This window comes from Leptosomus discolor, chromosome 18 (genome assembly GCF_034619465.1).
Source record: "Leptosomus discolor isolate bLepDis1 chromosome 18, bLepDis1.hap2, whole genome shotgun sequence".
Classification (NCBI taxonomy): Eukaryota; Metazoa; Chordata; class Aves; order Leptosomiformes; family Leptosomidae; genus Leptosomus; species Leptosomus discolor.
Genome location: NC_141408.1, coordinates 12,325,026 through 12,341,055, shown reverse-complemented (window position 1 = coordinate 12,341,055; position 16,030 = coordinate 12,325,026). Strand labels below are relative to the sequence as shown.

The window sequence follows — 16,030 nt, the reverse complement described above, 5'->3', positions numbered from 1 at the left end:
ATAGGGTCTCTGTTGTTTTCTGTTGCTTCAACCTGTGTTGTTTCATCTTTATCGCTAAAGGCACGTTGGTTTTCCTCCCTTCCTACCACCGTTCCCGGTTTCTCTGTTTTTTATTTTGAGCAGTCAGAGGTAACCTGCCCTTCTCTGAGGGGCACTGAGCAAGGACAGTGTGGGATGTTTGGAGTGGCGAAGCAGGGAGCAAGCAAGGTTTGCTGGTCACGGTGGTCCCCTCGCTTTTGGGATTCCCTGTTCCCTCCTCCATCGGAGAGGAGATTTCCCCTCCGATGAATTAACGAGCGCTGGGGAAAAGGCGGCTGGTGACACGCCGGTGACGCCGACAGCCGACGCCGTGCTGGGGAGGAGCGGGAGGCTGGAGAGAGCGTGCCGGGAAGCACGTCGGCACTGCCTGCCACGGCACGCGGCTCCCGGCGCTGCCCGTGGCCACCGGCTGCCGGGCTCCTGCCGGCGTGGGCAGCGAGGGCGGGGGGAGCCCGGGAAGAGCTCACAAGCAGCAGCGCCTTGAGAGTCGCAGGGGCTGGTCAATGGGGAGATGCTGGGGAGAGCTGGGCGGTGGTGGCAGGGAGGACCGGTCAGAGGCTGCCAATGTGCTCGCCCTGCGTGGGGAGGGAGGTCTCCAGCCAGTGGTGGGTGTGATCTCCTGCTCCCGAGCCAGATCAGGGGGGAAGTTTTTGATGAGGAGCAATTTCTTTCCGATTTCTGTAAGTTAATGAACAAACAGAAGAGCTCGGCAGCAAGGCAGCCTTGTGATGGGGATCGTGGCAGAGGGCTCAGCCCCAGCGCGTGCGTCTGACGTGAAGGCACGGAGCTGGCTTGCTTTTATGTTTGGAGACGTGGGTGCGGGAGTGGATAGGGGGACCAAACCTTGCCTTGCCGCTGCGGTCATCGGCTCACCCCAGCCGTGGCCCTGGGGACCTGGGTGACACCAGCCTTAGTGAATGAAGCCAGTTCCTCAAGTTGGGGAGAGCTGGCTTTGCCCTGGAGGGTCTTCAGCAGGGGCTTGGCAGAGCAGGCAGCTGCAGGTGCTCTGCAGCCCGTGCCAGTGCCATCCCTGTCAGTGGCCTAAGCAAAAAGGTTTAGGTTGGCCATAAGGAAGAAATGTTTCATGATGAGGGTGGTGAGACACTGGCAGAGGTTGCCCTGAGAAGTTGTGGATGCTCCATCCCTGGAAGTGTTCAAGGCCAGGTTGGATGGGGCTTGGAGCAACCTGGTGTAGTGGAAGGTGTCCCTGCCCATGGCAGGGGGGTTGGACTGGGAGATCTTTGAAGGTCCCTTCCAACCCAAACCATCCTGCGAGTCTGTGACTCTATGAAAAAGATACTAAAGCAAGTGCACAATCCTGTGAGGTGGATTTTTTCCCTTTTTGACGTTTCCCATCCCTTTCCTGCTGCCTCTTAGCAACACTCTGTGACCTGGGCTGCTGCTACAGCCTCCTGATGACCAAAGCCCATTTCCCTTTGGCGATTAAATGCCTTACGATGATTGCTCATGGGTTGCTATTTATAGTGGGTGGCTCTTAGGGACCTTCCTGGTCTCTCTGTGCCCAAAGCCATCTCCTCTGACGCCCAACAGAGCTGCAGGTTGCAATGACTTGTTGACCCAGACAGGGTGTTGCCCTCGCAAACCTTCTGGTGGAAGCTCCTGTCGAGGTTGGGAGCTATCAGATGGCCTCTGCCCTGCTCAGGGCCCAGGGTGGGGAGAGTCAGGGACGAGGGGAACTGGGACCCACAACAGCAGGATAACCAGCCAGGGTGCCTGGGAATGGGCCAAGAGCAACGCAGTTTGTCATGGTCCATTTGGATCTCTCAAATTTACAGGACAACGTACTCTATAAATTAAACTTTATTTTATGAGCTCATTAGGAAAGAAAGCAAACAAGGGCTCGATACACTTTGCACAGAGTAGTCCAGCCTGAATTCACTAATCCACCCCTTAATTCATGAGGTTTCTAACTCAAAAGCTCTCTAATTCATAGTTTGCAACTGATAACTCGCAACTTGTAACTCACGCATCTGTGGTCAAAACAGTTCCCTAGCAGAGGGCAGAGTGCTCATCCTTCCTCCTCTGTCATGGTGCAGGCATCCCCTGTATCACACTGGGAAGCACGAAAGCCTCAGCTGTCTAGCTGGTGTTGGATCCACTTAAATAACTTCTTGGGTAAGCTGACGTGGTTGTGCCTTCCAGCTTGGAAGTTTGGTCTATATCATTTCCATGAGTTAGTGGATTCTGAAGAAACCACCAACCAATATGCAAGGAGGATGACTGCAGGAGTCAGCCAGCTGCAGGCATCAGTGGTGGCAGAATGACCTGTAGCCCTTTCTGGCCACCGTGTCCTGCCTGTGTGTTGTCCTTGCTTGGAACTAATGGTGCTGCTCCCAGCACGTTAGCCAAAATCTGAGCAGGAGTTGAGTGGAGAGTCACACCATTCCTTGCAATTCAGTCTGTGTTTAAAAATATAAATCAGGCCATTGTTTTTTAAAGAAAAAATTGCTGGATTGGGCAGCAGAGGTGTCTGAGCTCTTTGGTGGGTGCTTTCTGGGGCTTTGTTTAGCACATGCTGCTTTGGGTACCAAACAACAGCATCTTGAAGAGTGCTCTCTCACAGCTGAAACTCTGGGTAGTAGGACTTCTTCAGGTAATTTTTTTCCAGCAGTGCTAAAAAAGTTTTCTTTCTAGCTGGAGGTAATACTTGCTCTTTATCATGGAAATGTGCAACTCTAAAAATAACCTTTCCACAGTTCCCTGGCTGGATGCCTTTCTGCACAAAGCCCTGTTTTTCTTTGTCCAAATGGAGTCACTGTATGTGATCTGCATCACCTTGTGCGTGGGGTGAAGGACTTCCCTCCTCCTGTGGACTCAGTCCCTCAGTCAGACCCTGCTTCTCCACCACCCTTCGGTCTGCTCAGTGGCCAGGGCCCCTCGTTTGCGCGGACTCTCTAGCTTGGAGTCGCTCTCTCACGCTGAACAATTCAAATGTGGCATTTGGGGTACATCTGCTTTTGGGAACAGCCGTGGTTTATCCTGGGTCGAATAACTGCTGGGCCCATGGTGGGTCTTGCAGTTGTGGGCTGTGTTGGTGGACCTGCAGGACCTTCCCTGTGAGAGCCCTCTGCTCCCAGCAGAGCTGTTTCTGCCCCTGCCCAAGGGGACTGGTCCACCGCACAGGCCAGGGGAGATGTCTGGTGTAGGTCCTGATGCAGGCTTGTGGCATGTATGATTGTGCAGTCCCGCAGGGTGGCATCTGATGTAGCCTGGGATGGTCAGTGGCCCTCCAGAGCTCTGCCTCCTGTGCTGGGCTCTGGGGTTTGGAGAGGTCCAAAGCTAATTTTTTTTTTTTTAACTCAGTCTGGTTCAGCTGGGTTTGCATTCAATGGCAGCTTTCTAGAAAAGCATCAGATAAACCAGCACTATTCCTGGCCTGGAGAGGAAGCAGCGTGGGCCGGGATGCTGAGGAGTGGTGGAGAGCATGGCTGGGTCACCACGCTCATCACAGGATGAGCGCTTGCCTGAGGGTGGGTCAGAGCTCACCTCCTGAAGGAGGCGAGGGTAAAAAGGGAAGGACGAGTAAAGGTGCTTCAGTATAGCCAGAGTGCTAGGAATAAAGCTATCAAGGCATGTGAACCTCGTGAAGTTCAACCAGGCCGAGTGCAAGGTCCTGCACCTCGGTCAGGGCAATTCCCAGTGCCAGCACAGACTGGGGGATGGATGGATGGATGATGGATGGAGAGCAGCCCTGCAGAGAAGGACTGGGGGATACTGGTGGGTGACAAATGGAACGTGAGCTGGCAATGTGCAATTGCAGCCCAGAAAGCCAAGCGTCTCCTGGGCTGCATCACCAGCAGCGTGGCCAGCAGGTCGAGGGAGGGGATGCTCCCCCTCTGCTCTGCTCTCCTCAGACCCCCCTGGAGCACTGCGTCCCGCTCTGGGGTCCCCAGCACAAGACAGACACGGTCCAGAGGAGGCCACCAAAATGGTCCGAGGGCTGGGACAGCTCTGCCATGGAGAAAGGCTGAGAGAGTTGGGGTTGTGGAGCGTGGAGAAGAGACGGCTCCAGGGAGACCTTGCTGCGGCTGCTCAGTGCTTAAAAGGGGGCTTGAGGGAAAGAGGGAGAGAGACTTTTGAGCAGGGCCTGCAGCGACAGGAGAAGGGGCAGCGGTTTTAGACCGAACCAGGGTGGGGTCAGGCTGGCCATAAGAAAGCCATGTTGTACCATGAGGGTGGTGAGACACTGGCAGAGGTTGCCCAGAGCAGCTGTGGCTGCCCCCTCCCTGGCAGTGTTCAAGGCCAGGCTGGATGGGGCTTGGAGCAACCTGGTGTGGTGGGAGGTGTCCCTGCCCATGGCAGGGGGGTTGGAACAAGAGGATCTTTAAGGTCCCTTCCAACCCAAACCATCCCGTGAGTCCGTGATCCATGGGACAAAAAGGAATTATTTAACTGTCCCAGTCATCTCTGTTATAAGACCAATTAATAAACCAGGGAATTGCAATTGCTCATTTGTGGTCCTAAATTCAACCTAGTTCGTGGTACTCAGACCTGGAAGAAGGATTTGCATCGCTGGAGTGTGAAGTATCCTCGCCACAGCGTAGGGGGGAGGACCCCTGTGCAGCAGCACTGCTCGTGTTGAGGTCTCAGTGCCGGGGCTGGCTGGGCATCAGCACAACAGCTTTGAGGTTGGTGGAAATGAGAAGCAAGTCTTTCAGTCATGCAAATGTCCCATACCCATGCCGAAGAGCCTCGATCCCCTTTTTATCTGAACAGATAAAGTGGAATGGAGTACAAGATTAAAAGTGAGAAGCTTTGGTGCAGATGATCATGACTTGCTCCTTTATATCATGTGTGCACAGAATAAATTTCAAGCACTATATTCTCACTACATCCTTTTGCATTTCTTACCACTTTTTCTGTAATTCCTAATTTTGGAGTTCTACTTGTCATTGGTTTATGTTTTCCCATACGTGGTGGGGAGGAGGAGAACAATTTCCCACTCTCTGGCACAGAATCTGGAGCTGGGGGTTGCAGGGAGCTGGAAAACCCAGCAAGCACCAACCCGAAGGACAGTCTGAATTTTTTGTGACATCCTTAAAGAAGAGCAGAAGCCTGTCAGCTGTTTTGGTGCATCAGTATATGCAAATGGGAGAATAATGCAGAAAGGACAGAAATATACAGGAAACACTTTTTCTGGGAGTTTGAGAAAACACGTGATGTACCTTATGATGATTAAATTCTTACATTCCAACAGTAATTTAGGTTGTTGCTAAACAGTTGGTACCAAAAATAGCCACTGCTGGATCCAGTCTACCTGAAGTTACCGATCGGGAAGTCTTCCAAGAGCTGAGTAAGATGGTACCTCTGCCATTAGTGTTGATTTCCAATAAGTCTCTGCATACCTGATGGGCGTCAGGAGCTCGGGAGATAGCACAGTGTCGATTTTTTAAAGAAAGGGAATGAAGGTAATTATGGGCTGATTAACCCAACCTTGCTTCTGGGCAAAATAATGGAGTATTTGAAGTGGAATTCAGGGGGGGGGGTAAGACACTTCTGCGGTTCGGTGTTGTAAAAATAGAACTGAGCAGCTTTACTTGGTACCTCCACCCACTGAGGGCCTGCGGGAGGGCTGGGCTAGCTCTGCTCCCTCCCCGGCCCTGCCGCCCCACCGCACCCTGCACCCAGCCGGGAGCTCCCCAGGGGGGTGCATGTGGCCCTGAGCAGGGTGGGAGCAGGTGATGAAGGGACTGCTCGTGCCGTGCAGCTTGTGATGGCGTTAAGTGGCACCCTGGAGCTAACTGGGGCTGGATTGGGAGGCTCAGAGGAGAACCACGGGGAGGACAGGGTGCTGGGAGGAGGCTGTGGAAGGGGAAGGAACAGTTTGCTCGTCCGGCAGCTAATTGCTCTCGGAGAGGTGGGCACCCCAAAACCTTTCAGGGGATGCTCTAGAACAGCCAGGGCTGGAGATCTCTGACAAACGGGCACATTTGCAGCTGGTGGGAGCAGCCACCCAAAGTCGTTCACACAAATTTTGATGTCTTAATTGGGTGTCCCTCGCGGAGGTGTGTCTGTCGTGGGCCAGATTGGTCCTGTGCAGAGCTAGGGCGCTTTTATCGACCCGTTGCCTGCTTTGAGCTGTGTTTTAGCAGGACCTCATAGCGGTGCAGCTTGTATTGTAACTCAGGGTACATAATTATTGCGGAAAAATTAATTAGAAGCTCTCCTAAACTCCCCCTGCTTTGAGCTGTTGCTACTTGCTGTTTGCTGTGAGCTCAGCGACCTCCCACTTTCCAAACAGCAGCTCCGGTGGAGCTGTGAGTTGGCGTACCAGCATGGGATGTGATGGGCTGGGGATGCTGGAGGCGAGCTGCGGGTCCCAGTAGGTTTGCTGCTGGATGCGAACCGTTCCTTCCCTGGCTGTGATGGGAGGCGGCCCCATGAGCCCGCCGCAGGCAGGACGGGCAGCGGATCTTGGGATTTGAGCTCACGTGAATGTCCAGGTTGTGGCATTTGCATGGCTCCCTTCACCCCTACTGCTTCATTACCAGCTGCAGACTGTTGTTTTAGTGTGAGTAACTGGGAAAACAATGAAATCCCAACACTTCCTCTGAAAAAAGAGAAACTGGAACGAGGCGCTGCGCTGCACCGCCTCTGTCTCCTCTACCTTTTGCACAGGTTCATCACCAAACCAAAATGTTTTCTTGCGAGCAAACTTTGATCCCATCATTTGTGCTGCTGGATTATAAACAACCAACAAGCGTGGCTGCAGGAGAAGCAGTCAATGCATAGCATGGCTCTCCCTTCATCCGAGATTTGCCTCCCAGGGTGGGTTTCCGGCTCTGAGGCCAGCCCGGAGCGGCAGGAGCCGTCAGAGGAGACGGCTGCGGGATGAAAACACCCCAGGAGGTAGCTCAGCCGTTGGCCATCTCAGCGACAGGCTGTGGAAGGGCTTCGCGTGCTGGGCTCCTGGGCGCGAGGCTGCCTGGGGCCACTCCATCCTTGCAAGCCCAGTTGTTGGTGCAAAACTCCCAGCATCCTTGTCCGGCCAGCGAACTCAGACGGATATTTCCACGCTTCTCAGTGACCACAGCTCGGCACCTCTGCCTGGCTGGACCAGCAGCCTGCGAGGAGCACGCTGGGTTTCCAGGAGGTGTGAAGCAGGATCCATCACCGTTAATATAAAAGGGTTTGGTTTTTTTTAAGTGCAGTCCCACTGATGTTACCAATAAGCACCTCTTAATTACCTACAAATATGTAGTAGAAACATCAGTTAAACATCTCACCTGCTTCCTTTCTCAGTGACTTACGAAGTGAAAAGCTACCGTTTTAATCTGTTGCGGATCACCTCCAAACACCGCCAGATGGTACAGACGACGCATTTTGGGGAGCACCTTCAGTCCCAGGGTATCCATAAAAGCTTTTCAGACCCTTCCGTGCTTCATCTCTGTTCTACTCCTGTGTAAAAGCCTTGTGATGTTTTGCACTGACATCAAATCCTGGCAGCGTCTCTTCTTGCTGCATCACGGGCGGGATTCGTCTCTCCTGGCACACTGGAAGTTAAAAATCCCAGAGCTGCTGGCCCCTCACGATGGTACCAGATCTCTCCCGTGCCCTCGCTCCTGGCAAAGGCAGACGGACAGCACTGCTGTGTCCTATTTCTGCAGCTCGGCAAGCAGCTGGAGCTCCTTGTGTTGCTTCTGTGAGGAAGGGACAGTCCCAGCTCTGCTTGGGGCCATGGTTGTGCAGCTCTTCTGCCGACCCCTCTGGGTGCTTCCCCATTCTGTTCATACCTGCTGCAATTGGTTGAACTGGCCAGAGTGGAAAAACCACTAGCAAATTAGGAAAGGGTTGAGTCAGCATCTTGCAAACTGAGTGTAATTTTTTTCTTCTTTCTTTACTTAGCTTGGATAAATAAGTTGCAATGTCAGACTCAGTTCTGTTTCCAAGAAGGAACATCAGCCTCTGGGAACTGAAGGACTGCACAGACGTCATTGCTGTCCCAAATCTCTTTTGGCGAATGGGACTTCAGCTAGAAAGTCCTTCTCTGCAGGGCTGCTCTCCATCCCTCCCTCCATTCATCCATCCCTCCATCCCTCCCTCCCTCCCTCCCTCCCTCCCTCCATCCATCCATCCCTCCCTCCATCCCTCCATCCCCCAGTCTGTGCTGGCACTGGGAATTGCCCTGACCCATGTGCAAGACCTTGCTCTTGGCCTGGATGAACTTCGTGGGGTTCACATGGGCCTGCTCCTCCAGCCTGCCCAGGTCCCTCTGGGTGCCACCCCTTCCCTCCACTGTACCGACTGCACCTCTCAGCTTGGTGTCACCTGCAGATTTACTGAGGGGGCACTCAATCCCACTGTCTCTGTCATTGATGGAGATATGAATACCCATCCCAGGACAGACCCTTGAAGGACACCACTCGTTACAGGTGTCCACTTGCACATTGGGCCACTGACAGCAACAGTTTGGATGTGGCCATCCAGCCAATTGCTTATCCGTCTGTAGTCCGTCCATCAAACCTGTATCTCTTTAAATAAGAGACAAGGAAGTTGTGGGGGACCATGTTAAAGGCCTTTCAGAAGTCCGAATAGATGACACCTGCAGCTCTTCCTGTGTCCACTGACGTAGTCACTCCATCGGAGAAGACCACTCAGGCATGATTCGCCTTTGGTGCAGCCATGTTGACTGTCTCTCATCACCTCCCTGTCATCCATATGTTTCAACGTGTCTTCCAGGAGGATCTGCTCCATGGTCTTACTGGGCATGGAGGTGAGGCTGACTGGTCAGTAGTTCCCAGCTTGGGGCTAGAACAGGCTTTCTAGCCAATATCCTCCCTGGTGCTTTTTAAAACAGGTTTCATTTTTATTACTTGAAGTCTGTGAAACACTACGGAAAATGTTTCAAAGAACTCTGTAGATCCCTAGGAAGGATTCCTTCTGGTTTGCTCCCAGAGACCAGGCGGGGCTGTCAGGTCTGTGCTTCCTCTTTGCATCTGCCTTTAAAAAGTACATTTTGTAAAGGTAAGTGCCGAGATAAACAAGCACATTAGTGGCAACCTGCGAGAGACAGAAGGAAAGTTTTAAGGCAAGAGAGTTTTATTTTTTAAAATTTCCTTGGAGGAACTGCGGTCAAGATCTTCTTTAACTTTTTATTGGAAAAGCGAAGTCTTTGTCAAAAAGATCCTTCTTCCCAGCTTTGTCAGGGAACTCAGTTATGCGTTGGGTTGAAGTTGTCCTTTTCTTGATTACGTTGGTTGGTTGTTGTCAGTGAAGAATTGCAGATCGCGAAGAGGTGAAGGTTTATTAATCTGAATAATAAGCGAGTGAGGAAGCTCTGACGTCTGGGAACCGTAGCGTGTGTGCAAAGTCACCGTCACGGTGATGCTCAGACGTGCTGCGGCGGGCGGGTGTCCGTCACCTGCAATGGACTCTGGAGGGCGGGGGCCTGGTGCCTGCCTGCCTGCTGCTGCCCTTCTGCTCGCTGCTGGGGGCTTGGAGGCTTTTCCCCCTCCTCCTTTATTGATACGGGTGAACGGCGATGCTGAGTGTTTGACTGCGGGCAGGAGTTCCCCCCCACACCCTGAGGAACATCCTATGTGGCCGCGCTGGGTGCCGGGTCCTTCTGTTTGTCCCTTTCCCTGTTGCGTGGGGGATGCTTTTGGGAGCAGATTGCTGCAGGGAAGGGGAGCAGAAGGCAATTGGGTTTTACGCTTTCCCAAGCAGCTGAGGCTGTGCCGAGTGGTGTTACCAGCCTGGGCTGGGCATTTGCCCTCTGCCAGGCAGGTGTCCTGTTTGCTGTTGGCAGAGTGAGGAGAAAGAGCTGCCGCTGCTGCCTGCACCCCTGCCTACACCCCTGCCTCCCCTGTGCTCCCTGGGCTCCCCTCCGGGACAGGTCACAGCGGGCCCTGGGGTTTCTCAGGGGTGTAAGGCTTGACCCCGGACCAAAGCCTCCTCCGTCTCTCCCAGCAGGGACTGGGGATGTGGCCCCGTGGTGCTGGTGGCCAGGGGGGCATCCCTGCTCCCTCGCTGTGCTTAGTGCCAGCAGGAGCGGAGCAGACGTCCCGGGGCAGCTGTGGGGTGCGGGGAGCCTGGTCCGTCCTCTTAAACATCAGTTCTTGCCCCTTAGCGCTGCTCTGCTCGCCGGGGTGACTCTGGCCGCAGCGGCGGTGATGTTGTGGTACTTCAGCTTCCTGTTGCTGGATGTTACTTGCCACGAACAGTTAAATAGATTTGAGTGAGTCACTTAAACAGACGCCATGGATGTGAAAATAATTGTCTGGGAAGCCTGTGCCTGCCAGGTCGCCAAGTAATCCTCACACGTCCTGTGACTCAAAGCCAGCCAGAAGGAGTGTTTTCTCCCTGCTGCTCAGTTGGAAATATTTTAAGGGAAGGCAGCCTAGCCGCCCGTGTCCCGTGTCCCTCCATCCGTCCGTGTGGTCCTGTCCCCTTCCTGAGCGGCCAGCTCGGGGGGATGCTCGCCCACGCTCCCTGCTTGCTGTGTGTGCCCTCAGTGACAGCATCACTGCAGCGCGTCCCTCAGCCCGGACTGACAGGGAGAAAGGAAAGTACGTGGCAGCGAGTTCCTTGAAATTGTTTCACTGAATTGAAGGTGGATGTGGGTGGGAAGGGACCTCAGAGGTCCCTGGTCCAGTACCCTCCAGCGGGTCCATTAGATCAGGTTGCTCAGGCCTTCACTCAGCCACATGCTGAGTAGCCTTAAGGATGGACATCCCACAGCCTCTCCAGTCCAGTGTTTGGTCGCCTTCACGGTGATAATTTTTTTTCCTAATATCGAATCTGAATTTTTTGTGTCCCAGCTTGGTCTATCACCACTTGTCCTGTCCCTGTGCACCTCCAAGCTTCAGCAAGCAGCTGAAGGTCATTTCCAAGGACCAGCAGGAGGTTTGTCTCCAGCTTCTCTCCACCCTCCTGCTGCGTAGCCATAGGCAGCAGTAGGAACCCCCTTTGCTTTCCCCTTCCCGGGTGAACAAGCCCAGCTCTTGGCCTGTCCCCATGTTCACGGCAGCTTTTTGTCCCCTACACTCCTGGGTCTTTTGTCTGCTTCCCAGTCAGCTGGCCCCAGCCTGTCCGGGTGCAGGGAGTTACTCAGCCCAGGCTGGTTTGATTCTTTATTAAATACAAGTTCTTTCAAGAATGGGGAAAGAGGAAATAATTAGTCACTTAAATGAGAACTCAAACTGAAAACATCCTCTTCCTTTCCCTGCATTTGTGCTCATTCTCTAGCAAACACGTAATTGTACCTCTTCCCCCGGTGAGGCTGCTGTGTTGGCTTGCTGAGAAATACCTGGAGCCGGGAGTGAAGGTATTTGCAGACGTGTTTGTTTTCTCCTTTTCGAAATAGTGCTGAAGCTCTTAGCTCTGAGTCAGAAATGTGTGCAACTGTCGATAGGATGTGACCTTCCCCCAGCACATTCCCATCGTCATGATTTTCTAATTATGCCTGTGACTGGCAGCTGGGAGCGCACAGCATCAGAGCTACCACAGCCATTGAAATGACTCAATTAATGTGCCTAGAGTCTTTTAAACAAAGTTTTATTTAATTAAGTAAGCCTTGCTCTCATAAAAGTCAAGAGGAAGCATTAGGGTGGCAGCATTTCCAAGAAATCGGATTTGAATGGCAGGTGGCTTGTACTTTCTTTAGTGTCTGGATCTTGAGCTATTGCAACGTGCTGGTCTCACCGCTGAGTTTTGGGGTGGGCCGGTCCCACGGTTGGGGCACGGTTACATCGCTGGCAAGCCAGCCGGGCTGCCACAAGCCCAGGGGCGAGCCCAGGGCGTCTCGTACGACCCAGCCATTCTGTGGGTGTGCAGCGTGAAGGAGGGGCGCAGGCAGAGCACGGTTGGGTACCTGCGTGCTGGGCATGGGTGCTGTGCCCCCGCTCCAGCCCTGCTGCGGTGCTCAGGGTGGGGTCTGGCAGTTTTCTGAAGCACAGGGTGGCGAGGGGCATACCTGCCCGTCTTGGCTCCTTCGAGGACACTCGTTTCTGGGAGAGGAACCTGGTGAGATCCCATCGGTCAGGTACTCGGGACCTCCTCAGCTGATTCACTTCTCTCACGTGTGGCGTAGGCTGTAGTTTCTTCCTCTCTCTAGCCGAGTCGATGGTCCTGGCAGCCTGGGAAACTCTTGTAAAAGCTCTCGCAGTCTTGGAGAGGCGGCCCTGGGGAGATGCTGAGACTCACTGACGGGCTCCGTGCTCGGCAGGGCTCTTCTCCCGGTGGGAGCCGCGCGCAGGTCGCCCAGGCGTGCGTGGGATGCCTGTGGGGACAGGGAGGAAGGGACTTGCTTGTGCTTATTTTGATTTGCGACTCGTGTGGCCCTGCCTGTTGAAATACAAGAATTCCTTTACACCCTCCCACCGCTGCTGGGCTGCTCGGAGTCATTCCTGAGATGTGGGCTGTGGGACTTGCGGTGAGGGGGTTCTGGCCACTTCAGCCCCTGCTTTTGTGCCAAAAGCAGCAAATTCAGGCTGGGGAGTGAACACACACACACGCTGGCTGTTAGTCAGGGGGTGCCAGTGGAAGATGTGACCTTTCATAATGCCCTAGGCAAGGCTGGCCGGTGTGGCAGGGATTTGGGGAGATCAGCCCTTGGTGAGCAGAGGTTTTTGGTGTCCAGCAGTGATTTTCTCTCCGCTACAGGAACCAGCACTGTGGGTTGTGTATCCCTTCCCTTCCACTTTCTGCAGAGCGCTGGGTATGGGGCAGGTTAGGGCTGTGTGGGCAGGAGGATCTCACAGAACGGCTCCCCAGCTGCCTGTTTGCCCGACCAGCAGCAGGGTTGTTTCCAGGCTCAGGACAGTGAGGAGAGTCCAGCGGGGTGCGTGCGGTGGAAGTGCTCCCAGTCTGGAGGTGGGAGTACTCACAGCTCTGGTCTCCCCGTGCTGTGAGGCCAGGCAGCAGGTTTTAGCTGTGTCCTCAACACATCCGTGTTTGCTCTTTTCTTTCTCCCCAGAAACAAAGGAGGAGTTGGAAGAGCTGATGTCTGACATAAAGAAGACGGCGAACAAAGTGCGCTCCAAGCTAAAGAGTGAGTATTTGCCTGCGACGCTGCTGGAGGGCTCTGCCTGCTGCGCTCCTGCCCTGCAGCCCCAGGCAGCGGGTACCACAGCTCCCATCCTGGGCTGGGGATGCAGCAGGCAGGGACCATTGCTGCCCTGGGTCTTGCTCCGTGTCCCCACTGCTCAGCACTTCTCACTCCTCCCCCATGACCAGAAATGCCATGGGGCTCTCATTTCTCAACCGTGTGCCGGCAGCAGCTGGTGTTTGACTCAGGTCGCGACAGTTTTGGGGTGGTTTGCTCTAGGTAGGAAAGGGCTGGTTACAAATGCACAGCCCAGCCCTGTCCGTGCGTCCTCCGGCAACCTGAGCTGGTGCTGGGAGTCATCACAGAACTGGGGGAAGGGACAGCCAGAAGTGGCATCTGCCATTGCTTTGCAGGGATCACCCAGGGCTGGGCTTCACCTTCCCTCCCCTTAGCATCCTCCAGCTGTTTTTATTTGCCCTTCGTGGATTTGCCCCCTTGTGCCCCGTTTCCAGGATGGAGGTGGCGGGCTGCGAGCAAGTCCCGCGCTGTCAGGCTTTGGGCTCTCCTGGTGAGCCCCAGCTCTGAGCAAACCAAAGGCTGGGTTGGCAGGGCTGAGCGGCTGGAGAGGTGCCGCTGTAGGACTTGCAAGCCTCCAAGAAGAGCTGGCTCTTCCCCGGTGAGCCAAGTTGGCACAGGCAGCCTGGGCAGGTACAGCACCGAGGGGTCACGCGTGGCTCTGGCCCGGCTGGGTGGTGCTGCCGGCTCTCCAGCGGCGTGCTGGCATGGGGAGTGCTGTCCTGGGACTTGTGCTTCTCGCTGCCCCTGTCCTGCTCCTGTCAGGCTGGTCTTGCTTTTCTATCCCCCGTGCAGGCTGCAGCGCTGATGGCTCTGCCCAAGGCAGCAGTGCCTCCTGCCAGTCCCACCTACACTAACAGCGTAGCCACGGTGGGCCGGGGGCACTGCTGCCCCCAGGCATGGGCTCTGTGGGGCAGGTGGTGGGGGAGAAAGGGGCCATTGAGCTCAGGGGAGGTTATCCCGTCTCGCCAGCGTGCCCCGTTGTCTTGGCGTGCCTCCGCCTTGGGCAGTGCAGGGACAGAGCGCGGCCGATGTTAGCGTTGGTTTCCACCGTCAGAAGAGTCAATCAATCTCTTTGACAGTGGGGAGTCAGCCCACCGATGGCCAGGGTTGTGCTGGAGCACTCAGATGAGCCCAAAAGCCCAAGACTGGACCCCAAGATAAGGGGGGAGGGTCAGTGAGGACATCAGCATCTTGAGACAGGAGGCAGGTCACCCTGGTGCGTGCCTGCAGTGGTCTTGGGCATCAGCGTGGGATTTGGTTGAGATTGTTGCAGGAGACCTCGCCGTGTCTGAAGGGTGGGAGAGGAGCTGGTGCTTCCCCCGTGGCAGCAGTGTTCTCCCTAATCCCAGGGTTTTGTGGGAGCCTCACAGTCGTGGAGGACTTAGGTATGGCTGGAGTTTGTTAGGTTCATCCCCGCTGGCGTAGCTGTGTCTCATGTGTATGCCAGAAGGAGACTTGCGCCTCCGTGGTCCCCTTGCTGCCCTCTGTCCTCCTGAGACGTGATCTCAGCTAGGCCCAGGAAGGAGAGCCGGGGGCCAGCTTACCCATCTCATAGACGAAGGGATCTCTTCCCATGGACCAGAGCCCCCCTGGCCATACTGGGACCCCTGGTGTCTGGGTGGGGACAGGGTTTAGCCTGTGCAAAACAGAAATCCATTCCCATAGGTGTTCTGTTCTGTGTTTTTTAAGAGGCTTTGAGAGCCTGAAGGATTGCAGGACAGGCTCTGATTCCTGTTTGCTTCTTCCAGAAAAGACTGCTGGTATCGTATTTACCTGGAGCAACAGATGATTAGTGCTTGTGCTTTGTCCCAAATCGCCTCGTGGCCAGCGTGATCAATGAAAGAAAACACTCAGGACTGATCAAAAACACCATCTGCTGACAACAAATTGACTTCTTTAGGACAGGCATTGCTCATGCAGTGGCTAATGCTAATTAGCAGCTTCTTGGGAAAATGTGATTTTATTAATTATCATAAATGCACAATGTTTGCCAATACTGTTCCTTGGGAACGATTTATGACAAGTGTGGAGGAAGACCAATTGCTGATGAAATACGCTGGGCAGGCAGCGGCCAGTGTGCTTGCAGGCAGCGGGGGTGCACAGGAGAAGTGCTGTGGCCGTCTGGCTGTGTGGGACGGGACCTTTCGGATAAGCTCTAGGTACAGACTGTTCCAGGAGAGAATAGGGGGGAGTGCAGAATTTGTCCTGATGTTCTCCAGCACTTCCCCGGAGCGTGCTGTGCTGTTGGACACCCTCTGCCAGCATCGCAAAGGGTTCCCCAGGCCCGTCGTCTTCCTTACAGCGCTGCTGCCCTCTACAAGGTGGTACTTTGGGGCCGCCCGTGCTAACCAGCACACAGCAGAAACACAGATGCCCACCGTAGCGGTGGTGTCCTGCACTCTCCCCTGCTGCCCTGGCTGGTGATGAAGAGCCACTGGGCAGCTCCAGGGAATGGGAAGCCCCAGCGGCAGGAGGAACCTGCCCAGTGCTGGGCTTTGTGGGACCTGCTGCAGCGTGGAAGGTGCTGGGGACAGCCGGGCTCAGAGAGCTGTGGGACGCCTGCACAAGGAATGGGGTCTTCAGCCAAACTCAGGGGGTGCCACCAGCTCACACCTGGTGGCGACATGTGTCCCTGCACACTGCGTTCAGCCTTCCTCCAGGCTTTTTAAGTCCCTGAATTTAAGTTTTTGAAGTAGCATGTCCCGAGCTGGCCTTGAGGAGGAGATTTGCACTGCCCTGCTCTGTGCCAGACCTCCAGCCCTGCAGCCCCGTGCCCTCTCCTTGCCCGAACCACGGTGGGGTGCTGAGCAGGGCAGCGCTCCTCCCTGCTGTGATTTGTTGTCTTTGGGCAAATGAGGAATTCATTCTCACTGGGTTGCACCACCGGGCATAATTCAAAGGGCA

At 54.7% G+C, this 16,030-nt stretch overlaps 1 protein-coding gene across 1 annotated transcript in view; it reads left to right on the top strand.

Annotated features, from left to right (window-relative positions):
* STX1A (syntaxin 1A) overlaps positions 1-16,030 on the top strand; it is a 79,169-nt gene that overhangs the window by 44,613 nt on the left and 18,526 nt on the right. The window contains exon 9 of the mRNA XM_086475111.1: positions 12,977-13,051. Within this exon, the coding sequence (XP_086331237.1) occupies positions 12,977-13,051 (75 nt within the window). The remainder of the gene's footprint in view (positions 1-12,976; positions 13,052-16,030) is intronic.